At 38.8% G+C, this 22,036-nt stretch overlaps 1 protein-coding gene across 2 annotated transcripts; it reads left to right on the top strand.

The window, feature by feature from the left end:
* Nucleotides 1-1,512: 1,512 nt before the first annotated feature.
* Nucleotides 1,513-19,530, top strand: LOC140119666 (baculoviral IAP repeat-containing protein 1-like). 2 transcript variants are annotated; one of them, XM_072138931.1, is made up of 11 exons: nt 1,513-1,684; nt 2,796-3,358; nt 6,291-6,390; nt 6,970-7,051; nt 7,778-7,832; nt 7,968-10,091; nt 11,632-11,790; nt 12,199-12,360; nt 14,741-14,827; nt 16,741-16,905; nt 18,555-19,530. In XM_072138931.1, exons 2-11 carry the CDS (start codon nt 2,815-2,817, stop codon nt 18,917-18,919), a joined length of 3,843 nt encoding a protein of 1,280 aa, XP_071995032.1. In that variant the 5' UTR covers nt 1,513-1,684; nt 2,796-2,814; the 3' UTR covers nt 18,920-19,530. The 2 variants fall into 2 exon arrangements, with proteins under 2 accessions (XP_071995032.1, XP_071995022.1); XM_072138921.1 differs by having other exon boundaries at nt 2,775-3,358.
* Nucleotides 19,531-22,036: the final 2,506 nt, after the last annotated feature.

The following is a 22,036-nucleotide window of genomic DNA, read 5'->3' as shown; positions in this document are numbered from 1 at the left end:
TGCAATAGGTCTCCAGGGGGCCACAGGTTGGAAAGGTTAGTTATACTGACTCAAAATAAAGCAAAAAGGTTAGATGGGAAAACCTCTTCAATATATAGAATACTCTGTAAATAGTAATGAACGTTGAAAGCAGAAGTTCTTCAAAAACTCGTAGAATGAAAATTTAGGATATAGAGTTTCCACGTCTCTTACACAATCCTGTAATTTTCCCCTTTGTGACAGATCCACAAGCTAACAATCCCAGTGCCATAAAATATGTCATTTATGCCATTTGCGTGTCTAATAGCACCAATAAAGTTGAGATTCTATTGATAACAACATTTATTTGAAATGCAATAAAAACCTGACAACATACAATCATATATTCTTATTTCAAGATAATAGGAGGATCAAAATAATCTCCTCTGCCTGGTGTCCTAGATGAGGAAAAGTGGTAATGGCAACAAGCTTTGTTGTCTAGGACATGTAAAAACATCACTGGAAGACCTGTAAAGGGATGGATTGGTTGAGGGGATGTCCCCCTATAAATAGTAAGGATTTAGTGGGTGAAGGTTATCAGTGTACACAGACAAAAGGTAGAGAAATGTATTCACAAGAGATAAATAAGTGTGATGGTTCCAAATGTTCAGTGTAGAAGCTTGTGAAGTGGCAATTATGTCATGGTAATAGGTCTTGACACTGGTTGTAAGGAGTGTGGTACATGTAGCCAGGAGTGGTGAGTATTTATTTTGTGTCTTGTCTGGGGTCCCCTTTATTACTTTCAGTTTTATCTGGGGCCATCATCTTATTTCATAATTGGATCTGCATTGACATAAATTGTGTGCTTTGGTGTCAACACTATTATTATTTATTATTTATCTGCCCTGGGGTCAGTTTAATTAATTGTCTGGTCTGGAGTCTGCATTGTTATTTATAATAATAATTCCTTTATATAGCGCACACAGATTATGCATTGCTGGACAGAACTTGCCAAATCAGTCCCTGTCCCCCATGTGGCTCACAATCTAATCCACCTACCAGTATGCTTTGGAGTGTGGGAGGAAACCAAAGGACCCATAGGAAACCCACGCAAACACGGAGAGAACATACAAACTCTTTGCAGTTGTTGACCCTTGGACTTGAAGCCAAGCCCCCAGCGCTGCAAGGCTGTAATGCCAAGCACTAAGCAACTGTTATGTATAGTTTAATCTGGGGTGATTATATTTAATTATTGCTTAATCTGAAGTCTGCATCGATATATATATTGTCTGCTCTGGGGTCAGTATAATTAATTGTCTGATCCGGGATCTGCATTATTATCAATTCTCTTATTTGGGGGTCTATATTTTATATATATTTTTTATTATCTGAATGTGTGTCTGTATTAACATTCTTTGTCTGGTCTGGACTCCAGTTTTATAATAAAGGTGTCTTGCTTTTCTCCGGAGGGGATTGGTGGAGGATTCCTGTCTGGTTAATGAGTGCTGATGGCTGTCTATAGGAAGCTTTAGGAATTTCCCTAGCACTGCCCTCTCTCGCTGATGACTCTACTCTGTTACTTCCTTCTTTCTGGTATTTGTTTAACTCATACTTGAAGTCCACTTCTTCAAAGATCTTGTTTTTAAGGTTGGAAACTGCAGCCAAATGACCGTCATAAAGCTTTTATTTTGTGGATGATTATTTCCTTTTGACTACAAAATATTTGGTGAGTACAAAATATTGTGTTCTTACATATATTTTATCTCTGTATTCTGATTCCAAGTGTGAACTGAAAGTATTTCTCATGAGAACACAAAAAGATTTACCAGCACTGATAGTTGTACTTAATTTTAGTAATATATTTATGTAATACATATACTATATTGTATTGTGTATATAATATGTAATAATAATTATTATTAAACTTTATTTTTATAGCACCATAATTTTTTTGCAGCACTTTAGAAATTACGGGGTACATATACCGAAATAATTTACAAAGTAATAAAATAATCAGTTCAAATAGGGCTCTGTACGCACAGGCTTATAGATGGGGTGATACAAGAAGGAATATGAGGAAATTGTATTTACTGTATTTCAATTCTACATAACTTATCCATGTAATATGTAAAGGCAATTTGTAAGTGAGAGCATATTTTCTTGTCACAGATGTATTTTTATCTAAAATCTGAACTACCTACCCTCCAGGCAGATATTGTAATTCTCCAGTGTAAACCTGTATGGACAAAATTATACTGGGGGGGGAAAAGATCCATGAACAGTGTTCAAACAGTGGCGTATTATCCCCATCATGACACTTTGATGCACGGCTGTCTAAATGTCATACTTTTTGTAGATTTAATAAAAATAGCACTATACAAGCCCTATATATTGTCATAACATAAACCTATAGAAAAGAATGTACATCAATTAAACTCAATTTAACTAGCAACAACCACTTTATAAATTGAATTTGTAAATGTGTTGGGAGTAAATATGGGTTATAGCTTCCTGACTCCAATACAAAGACTGTAAAGAGACTTTATACTTTCCGTGGGCCAGTAAAGTGATCGCCTTTTCATAACATGTCATTTATTTTTTGGGAAAAGTTTAGATTAGTTGTACCGTATTAATTGGCACCAGTTACCCCATAGGAGATCAGGACTGATATATGTGATGCCAGTGTGGATGTTTCTATGATGATTGTTTCTTATATATTTATTACATTACAGCTCTATTGAAGATTAATTATTATTACTATTAATTTACAAACCTTTTTTTCATCCCCTCTCTCCCCTCTGGCTTTAATTGTGTAGTTACATATATTCTGCTTGCAGATTATTGTCTACCGCTACTATGGACCTCATAAATATTAATGAGTTTGACATGTCATACAACCCATTCCTTCAGACATCTTTTGCACTTATCGACTTTAACAAAACAGTCACCGAACTGAATGAGAAGCACAAGAAAATACGTGAACAGCAGCCAAATGGACCCATCTACTCAATGAGAAGTGAAGCAAAGAGGTTAAAAAGTCTCCTGTCCTTAGACCCAATGTCAACTTGGTCACCAAACGAGCTGGCTTCTGCCGGATTCTTCAGTACTGGTGTGGAGAACAGCTGCCAGTGCTTCTGCTGCGGACTGGTATTTTGTAACCAATCATTGAGCATTACACCAATAGAAAAACATAAAAAATTCAATCCTGATTGTGCCTTTATTCAAGGAATTGATGTAGGGAATATATCAAAGTATGATATCCGTCCACAATCCATAGAGATCAGTCCCAGTGATCACCGGATGCAGGATGAACAGGCCAGACTACAGACATTCTCCTGTTGGCCTCCGTATACATTAATGGAGCCGGACGTCCTTGCACAGGCAGGATTTTTTTTCACAGGTATTACTTTTTTAATTCTCTGTCTAATAAATTTGCATATGCTTTTTTCGTATATAATGTTATACGCCTGGGAATTATATTGTTTTCATAACCCTTTTAGGATTAAGTCTTTCCTGGTTTTTGGTTACAAATCCCCTCCCTCCACAAGGTATCCATATAAGGGATTGTTATCTGCAGAACAAATTTTACTTCCTGTTGGCACCATTCAATATTCTGTCCTGTGGACTAGGAAGCTGGAAAACAAATCCCCCACAGTTGCAACATTTTCTTATAGGCTTTGTTTTATTTAGGCTAATATGATCCCAGAGACAGCAAATTTATATAGTTTAGTTATGTCTTAAAACTTTTAAAATACAATAAAAAAGCATGTATCACTATATTCTGACACATTTAACTTTTTCATGCTGAAGGAAATCTACCATGGAAATCCATCATGATAAACCAGGGACACTTACTCATAGACACTTACCGTGACTAAGGTAATGTATTTTTTAATCATGGTCTCCTTCCTTCTAAAATTAACTTTTAAAATTATGCTAATGACCCTGAAGGGTCGCGTTAAAGAATCCCTCTGACTTCACAAGCTGTTGTTAAACTGCAGCAGGATATATCAGTCTCACCCTTCTTCTGCACTTCCTGTAATCTCAGCGGCAGTGAGCACACAGTGGTGGTGGTGGTGGTGGGGGAGGTGTTCCTTTAGAATGTAACAACCTGTGAATCTGCAGCATTGAGGGGCTCTGGTAACAGGCCCATAGCATTTATTTTAGAAGGAAGGAGGCTGTGGATAACTAATATAGGCAGATTATCACAGTCACGGTGTCTGTATCTATGAGTAAGTGTCACTGGTGTATATTTGATGGCTGTTGACGACTTTATCTACAGCAATATTCCTCAAGCAGCTGGTTTGAGTACTATTACTATAATTGCCATGGGCCTTCTATGGAGCCGGTCCAAGCTTACACACACATCAATGACTGTAGCACAAAGAAAGATTGTAATTATATTTTCAGCTTCTAATCGTAGGAATTGCACATGCCTTTTCTTTGAATATTTATAAAGCACCTACATGTGCTGAAGTCAAAGAATTATTATTATTATACCATCTGTGGCCAAATGATATCTCTGTGGGATTTTGGTCCACTATTCTTCCAGTCTTTCCCACAGTTCCGTGTCTTGGGTCTCTTGATCCATGACTTTATCACCAAGGATTTTCTAGAGGTTTTCCTTTAGTTTTATTTCAGAACTCTGGGCTGGCCATTTCATTGAGTGAAGGCAGCAAGGAAGGAGCCATGTGTTGTTGAAGCAGCTTCTAAAATACACTTGCATTCACCCTGACATGTAGCAGTATGACAGGTTCAACTCCTGCTGCAGAAACCATTCCCCAAACAGGACACTTCCTCCACCACCTTTCACTGACTTCTTTACACACTTTGGGTTCATTCTTTCCCCAGTTTGTCAACAAACGCAATGTCTCCCATCAGAGCCAAATAAAATAAACTTGCTATAATCACCAAAGTAGACTGAGGAGCACTTTTCTTATGTTCATGCAAGGTGCTCCTTAGATTAGCAGGACTCCAAAATTGAATAAATGTAAAGTCCTTTTTCATTCCAAAGTGTCCATTCAATATATATACTGCTCAAAACACAGCGTCTCCAGACTCTTTCACATCTATCGCATGTGTTCAGTGTGAACATGCTTTCATCTTTAAAGGGCACAGGGAGCTAGTGATGAATTTGCCACTCCTGGAATTCTCTGGAAAATGCCAAGCGTCCTGCACAGTGTTGGGCTGTGAACACAACCCCCATCTGTGGTCATCGGACAATCATAATATCCTCATAGAGTTAGTTTCTAACCGTTTGTGCAGACACATGCACATTTGTGCCTGCTGCAGGTCATTTTGCAGGACACGGGCAGTGCTCCTTCTGTTCCTCCTTGCACAAAGGTGGAGGGGGCAGTCCTGCTGCTGGGTTGTTGCCCTTCTACGGCCTCCTCCATGTCTCCTGGTGTACTGGTCTGTCTCCTGGTAGTGCCTCCAACCTCTGGACACTACCAAACAGATACAGCAAACCTTCTTGCCACAGCTTGTATACATGTGTCATCCTGGATGAGCCTCACTACCGGAGCCACTTGTGTGGGTTGCTGATGCGCTGTAGGGAGGTCATACAGGTACTTGGAGGCCACATACAATACAGGCGGTCCCCTACTTAAGGACACCCGACTTACAGACAACCCATAGTTACAGACGGACCCCTCTGCCCACTGTGACCTCTGGTGAAGCTCTCTGGATGCTTTACTATAGTCCCAGACTGCAATGATCAGCTGTAAGGTGTCTGTACTGAAGCTCTATTGATAATTCTTGGTCCAATTACACCAAAAATTTTGAAACTCCAATTGTCACTGGGGCAAAAGAAAAAAAATTGTCTAGAACTTCCATTATAAAATATACAGTTTCGACTTACATACAAATTCAACTTAAGAACAAACCTCCAGACCCTATCTTGTATGTACCCCGGGGACTGCCTGTACTGCACCTCCTTTTGTCTTGTTTTAAAGAGATTAAATCATAGTTGTATCAGTCTGTAGTGTGTTTTTCCACTTTAATTTTGTGGATGACTCCAAATCCGGACCTCAATTGGTTAATAAATTTGATTTCTATTGATTATTTTTTGTGCTTTTCAGCACATTCAACTTTGTACAGAACAGAGTATTTAATAAGAATATTTCATTTATTCAGATCTAGGATGTGTTATTTGAGTGTCCCCTTTATTTTTTGAGCAGTGTGTATATAATATATATATATATATATATATATATATATATATATATATATATATATATATACATACACTATGTATATATATTTTTTCCTATAGAATCTGGCAGAAAGTGCCACTTTTATAAAAACAAATAATGTTCCATAAATACCCACAGGGACAAGAGACCATGTCCAGTGCTTCTCCTGTGGTGGATGTTTGGGGAACTGGGAAGAAAATGATGATCCCTGGAAAGAACATGCAAAATGGTTTCCTGAGTGAGTAACACCGAACCTTTTCGGTGCCTATTATTTTATTTTTTTTATATCTGTGCAATCTTTTTATAGAACATACTGTACAGTATATGTTATGTTTCAGACCAACTTCCCATTACATATACAGCTTTTATGACATCCTATATTTAAATCTGAAAAATAGAGAATGGTGTTGGTCTGTAATGACCTTACGTCTTAAACTATTCCATATTTATAAGTCTGTATGGACCTTGCTTTGGGTCAGTGAATAGTCATGCTGCCACAGATCAAGTACCGTCTCCATTTTCCCAAAATATATATATACGGTAGTCAAAAATATCTTCATGTGATTTTTTTTCCCTTTAGGCCATATGTTTCTCTATATAGTGTGTACTGAACAGCTGCCAACTATTGTAATCATTATCATATGTATTTTTTGTGTATTTTGCACACTTATAGCAAACAGTATGTTACACTTACAGTATATTTCTTCATATGAACAGGATTTCTGCTGATATTTACTTGGTAAACACTGAAAGTCGGGCAGAGTTTAGCCCATTGTGTTTTATCTCAAAGTTACTGTACAACATTTCTTTATTTTAGGTGCAAATTTCTCCAGGGGAAGAAAACTTCAGATGAAATACAGCAGTACAGTGGCAACTACAGTGGATTTAGAGGAATAATGGTAAATGTTGTAATCTGGCATATTAATAGGCATGTGTCTTGCGACTATTATTTGGCAGGCACTGTTGTTCCAATGGATCAGATTTATCAATGTGGTTTTGTCACTTTAATAAATCTGGCTGTAGCGTTCTTCCTCTATCCCTCCTCAGGACTTTGGCTCCCACTGAGCCCAACCAAGCGCAGTCAGAAGTCCAGATCCATCACTCCCCTGCTATATGCTTTCTCTCTAGAGTTGGTCACAGATGTGTACAGTATGGTTCTAGTCATATTTTACCTCTGTTTTTGGGATGCTCTCCAGCATTGGTTGCCTTTGGTTACTCCAGTTTCTTTCCACGCTTTTAAGACATACTGATATGGGAACATTTCATTATTATTTATTATGGTTTCACAATTCTTTTTGATGGCAATCCTATGGCGCTGATGTCAAAGGTTGCACTCAGAGCCCTCGCTTTAGTCACTTGGGCTGTCACTCAAGCACAGAGTTCACTAGACTCCGGCAGACCCAGGAGGCCTGAGACATGCCATGCTCAGCACTCTGTCTTTAATAGGTTTGCCAGTGCAAATACTCTTTGTGTTTTTTTCCATTTTTTTCTGTTACCAAAGCATTTTATATGCCTATTACCCCAGTGTAGCAAAACTGGTGAATCTGTCTTGAACACCAGATTTCTTTACTATTATATTGAGTTCTCATACTCCTTGTTCAAGTGCACTTTGTCTTCCACTATAGGGAACATCCTTCAAACATATTCTGAACAATGAAATCGGACCTGAATTATCATCAGGTAACACTTTATTGTAGTTAAACATGTTCTTCTTGTGTAAGAGAATAGAAATCTCTTCAATACAACTCTTAGAACATGTATCCATTACTCATTTCTTATTAATTCTATTATTTCCCTATCTTATATTATTTTCAGAAACATCAAGTCGATTAAGTTCTTTAACAAAACATCTAATAGAAAGGTACCATGATCGCAGTTTCCAGCATGTTTCTCCTTTTGGGGATACCATTACTGTAGATCTGGACTCTCAGTTTGCAGATATCTGTGTGATGTTGAAGGACAAAAAAAATCAAGCAGTGCGGCAGCTGATATTACCGGATATCTTGTCTGAGCTGAATGACATCACCATGATAGAAGGGGAAGCAAATAGTGGGAAGACTGCTCTTCTCAGAAAGATTGCCATTCTGTGGGCCTCAGGATCCTGTCCTATACTCAGCAGGTTCGGTCTTGTGTTTTATATCTCTCTTGCTTCTACCGAGAGCCATCAAACTCTCAGTGACATCATCTGCCAACAACTGATCGGACCCTCAACATCTCTGACAGAAGAGAGTCTGGGGGAAATCACAGGGAAACTAAAGGATAAAGTCCTCTTCCTCCTGGATGACTATGGTGTGCAGGACTCAACTCCAAAACCAGTAGAAGAGCTAATCCTGAAGAATCCTTGGAATAGACTGAATCTGGCAGTCACCGTGAGCACTGATAAGGGGAGGAAGCTACGACAATACGCAAGGACCATAATGAGCATCCAGAAATTCCCTTTATATAGTTCAATTTACCTAGCCAAAAAACTGTTTCCACATGACATTGAGAGAGTAAGGGCATTTTTTGCAAAGCTGGAAACATGTAAAAACTTAGCAGCTGTTTTCGAGATACCCCTGATCATTCTTCTCCAGTGCTCCTTCTGGATAAGATACCCTAGTGATAATACAGTTGGGGGTATTAACATTTTTAAAGAGTATGTAGAATATAACATATCAAAGTTTTTTAATGTGACTGAAACAGCAAATTTTGTGGTGTCTTCATGTGGAGATCTTGCCCTCAAAGGGCTTTTCCAGTCCCAGTTTCAATTTACAGAGAATGACCTAAGAGCAGCTGGTGTGGATGGGGACAGAGCCATAAAATATGGACTTTTGAGCAAGTTTACAGCACAGAGACTCCAATCTACATACAGGTTCTATAGCACTACATTCCAGGAGTTTCTCTCTGGAAAAAGACTCTGTGAATTGTTAGAGTCTGAGAATCCTGAAGATTTGGAGAAAGGTCTCCATTACCTTCATCAGGTTAATACGTTTCTTAAAATCATTGGACGTTACCGCTATTTCCTAAATTACGCTACCAGGATTTCTACAAAGGCCACTCTCAAGATCTTCTCATATTTATTCAGCCTTTATGATAAGCCTGAGGCATTGGATTGCCATCTAGATAGTACAGAACATTTGCAACGGCACCCAGACCTTGAGATTGACGAAAAGTTTTTCATTATGGCCGTATGTAAATTTATAAACACAGACATTAGTTCCACTTGTATGAATTTACTGATGGCGTCTGCCATTGAAGCTGCAGTGGAGAACCAATGTCTACCGGACTGTGCACCTATTATTTTGCAGTTTATGGCTGGAAAAACTATGTCTTTTTCTGTAAGCCCTTTTAGTAAGGGCTCTAGTATGAGCATACTTTATTTCATTGAAAAATACCCAAAATGCATTACCTTGCTCAGTGGTGTTAAATTTACTTTCAACAATCCTAAAATGGAACCTATAACATTCGATTTCTCAGGTTACTTAAGGGCTCATGAACCATATGGTGTTCCTACAGTAGACGAGGATTACTCATCGGCATATCTGTCATTGAATAATCAAATGCAAGAAAATGAGAAGAAACTCAATGAATCAAATGAAGTGTTTTCACTATTTCCTGAAGAAATTCAAATAGATGATTCACTCATTCGCCCATTTACAGCAGGCCATAAAGTGCCTCTTTTCATAATGGAAGCAAATAGGATCAATAGTGAAACCTTTTCACAAAGTAACAGTGAGAAAATTCAGATTCTTTTCTTGATGTCTGATCGGATTGAGATGCATCTAACAGACTGTAAAGGTTTTGTAAAGAGCATTGGATCAGCCATCAATCAGTTCTCTGGGTCTTTCAAGAAAATCGTCATACATAACACATCTCTGGAAGAGGAGGAACAAGATATCATACTCAAGATGACTTCTCTAGAATCTCTGGAGATTAGAAGTGAGAAGACAAATTATCCAGGTATTCCATTTTTATCCTTCATGCACACAACTATTCATGTCTCCAATTGAGGTCTATTGTACAGTCACGGTGCAGTGAGCCGCACAGTTATTCAATACCTACGGACATGGGAGGGGTGAAAAGTGCATGCAGCGCATGATAGTCTCAACCTAGTGTGTTGAAAAGCAAATAGAACTAGAGGAGATTACATCTTTAGACATTTTAACCCTGTAAGGGCCAGTTCACACCTTAGTTATTTCATCAGTTGGCTGTATTAGTTATTTTAAAGGGAATCTACCACCAGGTTGAGGGATTGTAAACCAAGAGCTTTTACATGCTGGTGTGTGCCCCCTCTGCTAGTATTCACTCTTCTTTTAGCTTTTTGTGTCCTTGTTTTTATCAAAAAATGGTTTAAAAATATCCAATTGAGCCTCAGGGGCTCCAGACTCAATTAAGAGCTATGGAGTCTGGAGCCCCTTGGGCTAATTTGCATAATTTTTGTAAAAACAAGGACATTATAAGCTAAAAGAAGAGTGGCTGCTGCCAGAGGGAGAACTCACCTCCATGTAAGGGCTCTTGGTTTACAATCCTTGATCCTGGTGGTAGATTTCCTGTAAGTCAAAACCAAGAGTGGAGACCACACAGAGTTAGGGTTAGATGCACACAATGAAAATTGTCTAAATTTTGTCCATTTTTTGAACAGTAGGCACACAACTGTACAAAATACTATACTCCGATCAGTGCCCATGGCTGTCATTCGAACAAACCAGGTGACTTACCTTTTAAAACGTTAAGCATGTCTTTGTCAGAACCAGTATTCACAGGTCACTGATAGACTATAGTTTATGAGGATCCAGAACGGATGCCAGGCTGGTGCAAATCAGCCATGAACATTGGACTTAAAAATCTGTTTTAATGGCTAATTTTCTGCAACATTTGTGTGCAAGCAGCCAAAAAGTCTAATGGATTTACACCACTGCTGCTTTTGGCTCACAATAACTGATGCAAAAACCTGTACATGATGGGGCACATCAAGGGTCCACACACCACATTTCTGCCGGGTTTCCCGACTATTTATGATTTGCGCTGCATTTAACAGGGATTTTTGGTGCACGTGATCAGATTTTGGCGCAATCGCACTGACTTTAATGCGACATAATTCAGGGGGCGTGGCCATCAGACAACCCGACTAATTCGGACTAATTCAAATTGTGTCACAAGAAATGCACTCACATACATCGGGAAGAAGAAGGTGAACTCCGGCGGACCTCAGCAGGGAAGTGACATATGCGGGATATCGGGCGCACAATTTTAGTGAATCGCGCCAGACTTTATGCCCGTCGGACAACGCCCCTCAGGGATTATGACAGGATCGGGTAAGTAAATGTGCCCCGATGTGTCAAATGGCTCTAGAAGTGCTATTCTGTATTAGAGGAAAACCTTAAGTGGGTTGAGAGGCACCACTCATGCCTGGGTCATAGTCAATGCCAGATTTTGCAATTTGTCCCAGCGTCTTCAATTTTAATCTACACTCTTTTTTTCACATTTTGGGTATTTTTAGAATTACTGGTTCGTGGCATTCACAAATTTACCTGCTTGGAAGAAATTTCCATTGTTCTACCGAACAATACAGAAATTACGGACAGTTTGTCAGATGAATTCCACACACTTACAAGAATGAAAAAAATTGTACTGCAGAGTTCAGATTCTACAAGATTTGGTAAGAGATTCTCACACTGGAGTGTCTTTATTTGTTGACATAAATCAGAACACATTTAGGCCACGCATTTCTTGTAGAATTATGGTTTAGGATTAAGGATTCCGCACTTAAATTTTGTAGTAGTGTAAATGTTAAAGGTTCAACAAAGCCCATCCACTGAGGCTATGTGCACCCGGCTGTGTGCAGGAACGGACCGCAAACAGGGGAAAGTTTGTGTCCCGTTTTAGCCCGGTAGAAAGAGGCTGGGTGAGCGCTGTTTTGCGGACAGGAATAGGAGCTGCTCTATATTGTGTGGCAGAAGGACATCTTATATATTTGTTTAAATCATTGAATGATTATTCTTGTGTGAAATTTTCAATGGTCTCCTGTGTAAATGTTTTTTTTTTAGTTAAAAGTTTTGTTTTGCAGTAAACAATATCCAAAGCTTTGAAGATCTGGAAGTTCTGCACCTGCATTTCAAAAAACTTCAGCACTGTAATGACCTAATAAACTCACTCACAACTTGTAGGAACCTGAAAGACTTGGACCTACATGATACACAACTACAGGAGAGTGACATGGCTTTGCTAGGTAATATCTTTATTGTAACGTGTACCATCAGAGCAGCACAGAGTAGCCAGAGGGTAGTAGCAACAAATAGCACATTAGGTGGTAAAAATTTTTTGCGGCACAGAATTTACAAGTTACGTTTCTGCTTAACAGATGATATGTTTTTACAGAAAGTGGGAAAGATTTATTAATAAGTGTCAAAGTATAGACCAGTGCCGAGTTGATGATGAATGATAAATCAGAAGTAGTAAAAGACTGTGGAGTCTTAATTTAACCAACTGTTAGTTGGTCTAGTGTACTGCTTAATTTCGGCGCAGCTGCATAATTAATTGCACGTGCATTTTTGCAGTGAAGTCACGCCCCTTTTAGTACAAGTCAGAAAAGAACACTTAAAGGGGTTTTGCTACAAAACAAGGGGTTCGATGTACCCCTGGTGGGCCCTCGTCGCTCCCCAAGATGAGCAGAGCAGCCAGTCGCACATGGTCGGGATCCCTGTTCATTTCTACGGAGCTGATGGAGATTGCAGAGGACGTCGAAAAGCTTTTTAGAAATTTTGGGGGCAACTTACTCCAAAATTCTTCCACAGACAACTTGGTGCATCTCTCCAAATGTACTTTATTTTAGCCCTATATGCACAACTGAGTAAACGAAGATACAAAAATACATAAAAAGTTTGTAATGAGCAAAAAAAAAATGTGAAAAAAAAAATATATTTTAGAATTTATTTAAATTCTGGTTTATCACAAATATTGCAAACCAACTCTTTAGTGCACCCCAAAATAAGTAAAGACCTGCAAGTGGTTGATACTTATGTGTATTATGGAGAGGTCACTACTAACACACAGGCAGAAAACATAGGGGAATCTGATATTTTTCACAATATAATCAGAAATTTGTGGGATGGTTGCAGCGACTTTAGCGGCAATTGGATTCATAGCTACAGAGGATAACAGGAGGCACATTACTTGGTGGCAAATGAAATGATATGAAGGAAATCTGCCATCAAAATCCAGCATGATAAACCAGGGGCACTTACCACCATGACTGTGGTAATCTTCTTATATTTTTATCCATGTCCTCCTTCCTTGTAAAATCAACTATTAAAATTATGTTAATGACCATGAAGGAGTTTCCTAGAGCCCCCATGAACTGACTTCACAGACATCAAGTACTCATTGCAGAAGTGCAGAGAGAGAGCAGGGGATGGGTGAGATAGCGTAACAGTCTATAAAGCCAGATAGCCGCTAGGGGGTCAGTATGCTCATTATTTTAAAAGTTGTTTTTAGAAGAAAGGAGGCCACAGATAACAAATCTAAGAAGATTACCACAGACAAGGTGTCCCTTTTTTTCTCATGATGGATGCTGATGGCACATTTCCATTAAAGGACATCTAAACCAACCACACTTACATGGAGGTGCGTTCCCGCTCTGGTAGTATCTACTCTTCTTTAAGCTTCCTATACCCTGGGTTTTTTTTTTTTAAAAAAGGCTTTAAAAATAATGCAAATGAAACTGAGGGGCTTTGGGCTACATAGGCATTATTGGAGCCTGGAGCCCCTCAGGCTCTTTTACATAAAATGTAAAGCCTTTTTTTTCTTAAAAACAAGGGGATAGGAAGCCTAAAGTAAAGTGAATGCGCCCATAGGGAGCACACACCAGCATGTCAGTTTGCTTGGTTTACAATCCTTTATCCTGGTGGTAGACATCCTTTTAAATTAACAACTTTGACCTGTCTGTAAAAGAGGTGAAAAATATCCACTATAATCACAAGGGATTTAGGAGCCCCACAGATAACAAGAACTGGACATTGAAATCCCTATTAAAAGGGAAGAATGGTCTTTCATGCACATAACTGAGAGATGGGGGCACATTTACCACGGCTTTGCGTCGCTTTACTGCACACTTTTTTGGGACTGTACACCTATTTTCAATGAAAAAAAAAGGCTTTCACAGGTATTTTAGTAGCGGGTGCACTGCGATTGTGTCACACGCGACCCTTTTTTGGCGCAGCTGCGCTGGCTTCCGTGCATTATAAATTAGGGCGCGTGTCGTTGGACAATCCGACTGATTTGGACTAAGCGGGGGATTTAACTTTCAAATTGTGTCGCAAGCCCTAAGATGAACCACTAAAAAGATGGAGAAGTCAGTCGGAGCTGAGCGGGGAAGCGACACATGCAGGATATCGGGCGCACGATCTTAGTGAATGGTGGCACAGTGCGGGGTAAGCAAATGTGCCCCAAGATCTAGTCTTGCGCTCAGCTATCTCTGTCAGTCCCAAAGGAGCTTGTGTGACCATATAGATATGATGATATTTGTGCTTTGTCAACTAGCTTTTCCATTTTAATTATGGTTATTCAGAATTGTATGAATGCAAATGTTTATGGTTCCTTTTTCCTTTCAGCTTCTGCAATGAGGAATTTTACAAGTCTGACCATTCTAAACTTGAGGAGGCAAAACATTACAGCAATAGATGTTTCTGAGAGCTTTGGTAAAGTGTGCAGTAAAACTCTTTATTATGTTATATAATTTTGAACTTGACATGAATTTTATCATATTGTTATAAAGATACATCACCAATGTGCAAACACTGTCCCTGTGCCCTAACCATACAAGGTTAGTTACTTACCTGCTAGTTGTAGGTTTGGAAAGAGGATAAGAGAAAAAAGGCACGTATGGGACGGCGCCTCGGGTGATAACGTTTAAACCAATCTGGATGGAGTATTTAGCAGATGATGTGCTCACCTTATTACCACTTGGTTTTGATGCACAAAAAGCCCAACCTGGGGTCCGGTGTGGATACAGGAGATGATGCGGGTCCAGAGTTAGGGGTTGGTCCGAGATGATGGTCCAGTATAATATGGCAAAAGGACACTAGTCTCTCAGGTGTTTAATAGGCAGCTCCCAAAGCTCAGAGTAACCGGTCACCGTGGAGATGCCGGTAAAGTGTAATGTACGTACAGAGAAAATTGAGCTCAGTGGGGCACTCTGGCAACAACCCAAGGAGGCAAAAGTTGTGTCCAAATGGCGATTTTATTGATAAAATCAAATAAGATCAATAATTAAGATTAATAAAAAATAGTATGGATATACATATATAAGGATGAATAAAAAATCCTATTAACGCGTTTCGGGTTTTTCAAAAACCCTTTTTCAAAATCAGGACAAGCATAAATCCCACGCCCCACTGAGCTCAATTTTCTCAGTTGTAGGTTTGGGCTCAGTAATTTTGGAGTCTTTATGGAGATGACATTGTAAGTAGCCTCTGTCTGAGGCTGTAAATGTATGCTGTAACTTTCATTTCCAAGGCTTAATAGCTTTTATATGTGTACATTTTTTTTAAGGTTATTGTAAAGATAGAAATGTTATTTGAATGAGACTGAGCCAGTGGTGTAACTGGGAATGAGTGGGCCCCATAGCAAACCCCCCTCCCGTATATATATGTCTATATATATATGTGTAATATATATGTATATATATATATATATATATATATATATATATATATATATACATACATATACACATATATATCTACATATATATATACATATATATATATACACATATATACATATATATGTATATACATACACACACACACACATATATATATATATATACACACGCATGTCCGTGTGTATATAAATATATATAGGTGTGTGTGAGTGTGTATATACTGTATATATATATATATATATATATATATATATATTTGTAACAAAGAGAAATACAGTATATATATTTGTATATATGTTTGCGTGTGTCAATGCTGTTGACTTCACCTGATTCAGTGGACTACATCCACGCCCTGGATAATTTTTTTAAATAAAATGGTTGACAAGGGTGTGTTGGGAAGTTTTTATTTTAGCCTTTAGCCTTATGTTAAACTTTTTTACTGGCTTACACTAGGCCCCTAGTCTATTAGACAGCACCATTACTAAGGCAAGTTTTCAGTTAAAAAAAACACACTTTTTTAGGAAATATATTTTATTGAAATAAAAACTCCCTTGTTAACTGTTTTATTATTAAAAAAAATCCAGGTCACTGATATAGTCCATCAGATGCAGTCTACAGCATACTCAAATGAGGAATGGCTATATTGGGAACAGTGTCAGACACTAGATATTACATCAGCAATAGTAAGTACCTCATAGAGAAATGGCATAGGAAGCAGCCCACTAATAATCCAAAAGGCAACATTCCCCCATGATGTAAATACAAGGGATATTTCAGCTCCCCAGAGGAGATGCACAATATCTTCAGCTGTAGAACCCATATAATACCAGCCATACGCCGCCATTTTCCTATTTGTATAGTATAACTACTAATCACCTATAGGATTTACAGATAAACGAGGAAATAATTTTTGTTGTGATATTTTGTACCCATATTCTATAACAGCGATGGCGCTGGGCTCTCTCTGCCACTTGGAGAAATTGGTGCTGCCAGTCGGAGATGGGATGGCTCACGCTGCCAAACTGGTCATTAAACAATTGTGTAATCTTCCAAATCTCCAGTTCCTCAACATTATGGAGATATTAGATGATGAGAGCATTGCATTATTAGGTAAGTCTCAGGCCTTTATAAACTATAGCGTTATTAGTGTTTTTTCTCTTACTTTTAGTGTGTTATTAAAGTTTTGAAGTATTGGGCAATGCTTGATTTACTTGGCTATTTTATTTGCCTCCATCATTGTCATGTAAATGTCTACCTTTAGGTTTAACTGTTACATCCATGCTGCCTGCAAATAGGACTGTTTATTCTATCTGCTCAATTCCTCTTGTTCTTTTGCTCTATATCATGTTATCTGCAGATAGGACACTATACATAATCTGCTCAGCTCCTCCTGCTCTATAACAGGCTGCCTGCAGATAGGACACTATACGTAATCTGCTCAGCTCCTCCTGCTCTATAACAGGCTGCCTGCAGATAGGACACTATACATAATCTGCTCAGCTCCTCCTGCTCTATAACAGGCTGCCTGCAGATAGGACACAATACGTAATCTGCTCAGCTCCTCCTGCTCTATAACATGCTGCCTACAGATAGGAGACTATATATAATCTGCTCAGCTCCTCCTGCTCTATAACATGCTGTCAGCAGATAGGACACAATATTCAATCTGCTCAGCTCCTCCTGCTCTATAACATGTTGCCTGCAGCTGGAACACTATATACAATCTGCTCAGCTACACTTGCTCTATAACATGCTGCCTGCAGCGAGGACACTATATACAATCTGTTTAGCTCCTCTTGCTCTACCTTCCATTCTTCTAAACATATTAGATACTGGAGACAAGTAGAACATTTTTAGTAGATAGTGACTTTGGACATGAACTAATATAGCAGTGATGGAGAATATTTTAGAGACTGAGTGCTCAAAGAACAACCAAAGCCCCAAATTTTTCACAAAGTGCCAATATACGGTATATACTCAAGTATATGTCGACCTGAGTATATGTAGAGGCCCCTAATTTTGCCACAAATAACTGTGAAAACCCAAGCTAATAAAAGGTCCAGCATCCTCCCCTCACTAATGAGATGCCCAGCAACAGCCTCCCACTCATTACATGCCAAGCAGCCGTCCCTATTAATGAAATACAGATACAACCCCCCTAGTATTAAAACGTCCTGCAGCCAGCCCCCACTAATCATGAAATGCCCTGCAGCCTCCTAATGATGGAATGATCAGCAGCCAGCCCCGTCTAATGATGGAATTCCCAGCAGCACCCTTACTGTTGGATGCACTGCACCCCCCCCCCCCCCCCCAATGATGGAATGCACTGCAGCCAATTAATGATGGAATGCCCTGCAGCCCCCCCTAATGATGGAATGCTCTGCTATCATTGTAGCTTCCCAGGGCCGGAGCAGGAGCTATAATGTATAATGTATACATTCTGTCCACACCTTCTCGCTCCTCTTGTAGTTCCAGTCAATTAAAATAGCTCTGAACATGGCACGTCCTCGGCTGCCTTGGACTGCTGGAGGAGGCTAAGTCCTGCTGACGACCTGTATACTGAGTAATGGCCAAGGTGCCCACAGATAAATCTGAGTGCCACCTTAGGTTGGCCACCATTGCCTTAAAGGGATTAACTAGAATAAAGATTTAGTGCTTCTGGCTGAATGGGCACAAATTCTTGAAAGTTCCTTCCAAACCTTCCTACTCCAACATCTTGGTTTTGGAAATAGTATAATATCTTCTTTTTTTTTTTAAAGCTGAAGAAGCAAAAAATGGAAATTTCAAGAAACTTCGAGAACTTGAGCTACTAATGAATTTGAACATCACTGAATCTGGGTGGACAACCTTCTTTGAGGAAGCAGAACAGATGCCAGAGCTATACCTTCTGGACATCAGCCGAATGTACACTCAGCAGATCAAGTCTCACGCTACCACTGTGAAATCCTTTGTCAGACTGGTGTCCAGACTTCCCAGTCTTGTATCTGTAAAAATGTACGGATGGCTCCTTGATGAAGATGATCTGAACATGTTCAATGCAATGAAACAGAATCACCCTCAATCCAAAAGCCTGAATATTTATCGCCAGTGGTTTTTGCCTTTTTCTCCAAACATTGAGCAATAATTGCACCAGTTATTAGAAGTATAATACATACGACTGTCTGAGGTTAGTAACAAGCTATTGAGGAATATGTGTCATGTACTTTATGAACACTGATGTTTCTGGCCTTGTTGCTTATTATGACACAATTTTACATTAGACACCCATATTTTATATGAAACTGGGTCTATGATCCGCTTGTTTTCTTAATTATATAGAGTGTGTCAATCATTTTGTAAAAGGGGTGTCAATGGGCAGCATATAAAGAATGCAGGGGCAGAGTAAGACTGTAATGGACACTACACAGGATGAAAATTGGGGGTTCCACAATTTTTTAAAAACGGTTTGAAATTTAGTGCCTACATATAGTACCGAAATCAAGCTTCTTGGGAGCTTAGAAGAGGGGATCCCTTCTGTTCGCTTTTAGTTCAGCAGTATGAGGACCTCTGGAGGTCCTGGAAGGGCTCTTGTGTATGTGTGTGTTGAGAGCTGGCACTTAAGGCAGTATTCAACTTGGTGGGTTGTTTAAGTAGCCATGGTCCCTGGGCTTCCAACTAAGCTGCACATATTATAATGCACTACTGAAAACAAGCAACAGATCCAATTACTTGTGCAGCCAAACACTTAGTGCCGCAAAAAGCTTTATTCTATACAAAATAATAATATAACATGTTTTTGTGGCCTAAAATCACAAATAACTGCAACCTATAGAATAGTCATATACACAGTACTCTTTGGACTCTTTTTAACACAATGGAAAATTTGGAGAGTCCAGTATCTACATTGTCTGCTTGTGCAAAGAGAAGTGACATGTCCTATATTCCAGGTGGAATCCAGGCAGATTCTGTGCGGATTATAGGGTATTTTGGTCAAAATCCGCATTGGACATTCCCGGTCAAAATGTGAATGTACCATTACTGCACAATTTTCTGAACCCTCTGCATTGGAAACTTTCCAACCCCAACTTTCTGTTTTTAACTGTTTAAGCACACACAGCTTCTGGATAGACAAGTAAATGGGCCTCAACCATCATATCCTGCACTAGTACTTAATAGACCATTAAATAACAGTGAAGAGACCACAGTGCTCCGCAGAGCTTTACTGGCCCTTGAAACAGCTGATCTTTTATTAACATGCAATTCTATCTGCTTGTTCATGTTATGCACTGTACAGTAGAGCGTGGCCCCTTTAATATGATCTTTTGATTTAATGTTAATACTGCTTAATCACTTTATCTATCAACAATTGCTCAGCATAAGTAACACGGAAATCCAAAGCCCTCATAAAGGGATAAAACGCTTACACACAAATTCAGACAGCAATATGGAGAATCGAGTACTGTGCATTGGGCAACCTCATAATGGTTTGTGTCCCGAGCCAAAACATGTCATGGCAAATAAACATCTATTTATATGGAAACAGTGGCTGTTGACTGTGAGTCCCATCATCTTTCAAATATATTTTATGTTTTAATTCATCACCATTCTCGCTTCTTATACAGCTGTCTGTGAATATGAGCGGTATGGCTACACCAAAGGAGGGGTGTTAAGGCTTCAAACTTGTGCCCTCTCACCTCTTCCATGCATCCTTGGTTCTCACCATTGCCTGCTGCTCATACAGTTAATCCTGGTTGTATATTCTCAGCTGATGAATGATGACCATTACGTCAATGCTTTACCTACAGTCAACAGTTGGGATCCATAATTATCAACTGTGCAGAATTTGCCAGTTCCTAATTGTCAAAGCATACAGGCAGAATTTTGGCATATCCAGGTTCAGTTACAGGTAGCAATTTTTAGCTCAATATAAGGTGATATTGTGCTAACAATGAATGATTGTACTAATAGTTTTTTGTTAATATTTACAAGGCCATCGCATGTTAATAAAACAATTCACCCCATTCACTACAGTGTTGATGTGTATAACTTGTTCATATGGCCTTAATAGATTTTTTTTTAATTACACATTTTTTAAAAACATATAATTGTATATTAATGCAGTATTGTCATAATTTTGCTTACTTATAGAATAAAGCGAAAAAAATACCAAATTGATAATTTAATAATATAAGTCCACATAGGACTAAATCCACTGAAAAATAAGAAAATCTATATCATGTTAATTAATTCAATGAAAAACTGAAACATTGTCACATGCTTCAAAAGAAAATAAGAGTATAGTACAGAGACAAATCAGGTCAACAATATAAACCTACAAAAGGTGGGAATATCCCTTAGTAGTGACAAAAACAAACACAATATAAATATAATCCATTTATTTGGTGAAAAAAAAACAGACAACTTCGATTTTAAATTTCTAAAACAAGGAACAATAAGGGTATACACCGTACTTGACCACTGGGTGGCACTAAATTGTTTTTTAATAAGTAAAGTATAATATGTGGGAGTCTGCACCTCGGGGGAACCCAGGTTTAGAATTGTTGAGAAAAAAAGAACCAAGAAAAGCCCCCTAAAATTACCCCCTTCAAATCTGAGAGGTCACAGAGTGCTAGATTGGTATTAACCCCTTAAGGACCTGGGGTTTTTTTGTTTTTTCATTTCTATTTTTCACTCCCCCCCCCTTCAAAAATCTATAACTTTTTTATTTTTCCATGTACAGAGATGTGACAGGTTATTTTCTGCGTAAGAAATTGCACTTCAAAGTGACGGTATTTAATATTCCATGCCGTGTACTGGGAAGCGGGAAAAAAATTCCAAATGCACTGAAAAAGGTGAAATACCACATTTGCGCCGGTTTCTTGTGGGCTTGGATTTTACAGCTTCAATGTTGCATGTGTTTTGGTCTTGCACAACCATTTCCTCCTTTTGGCAGGAATTGGGATGCCTGCCCCCGCCCCCCTCCCCTTCTTCTTCCCCACTGTGACAAGCTGTAAGCATTGTAACACAATTAGTAATTTTACATCACAAATACTACTACATTACAGGAAAATAATAAACATGTTAAAAACATGGTGCAACATAGGACACATCAGAGATCATCCTGGACAACCGAAATAAAGCATGTAAAATAGGTACAGCTGAATAGCTGTTATCTCCAGTGTGCCCAGGGTCAGTCAGAAGCCCTACAGGCAAATCAATGGTTAGAGATTCCCAGCTCTACTCACCCATGTAGATTACAGTA

This window comes from Engystomops pustulosus, chromosome 1 (genome assembly GCF_040894005.1).
Source record: "Engystomops pustulosus chromosome 1, aEngPut4.maternal, whole genome shotgun sequence".
Classification (NCBI taxonomy): domain Eukaryota; kingdom Metazoa; phylum Chordata; class Amphibia; order Anura; family Leptodactylidae; genus Engystomops; species Engystomops pustulosus.
The sequence above is the reverse complement of the archived record's forward strand: the minus strand, read 5'-3'. Positions and strand labels throughout refer to the sequence as shown.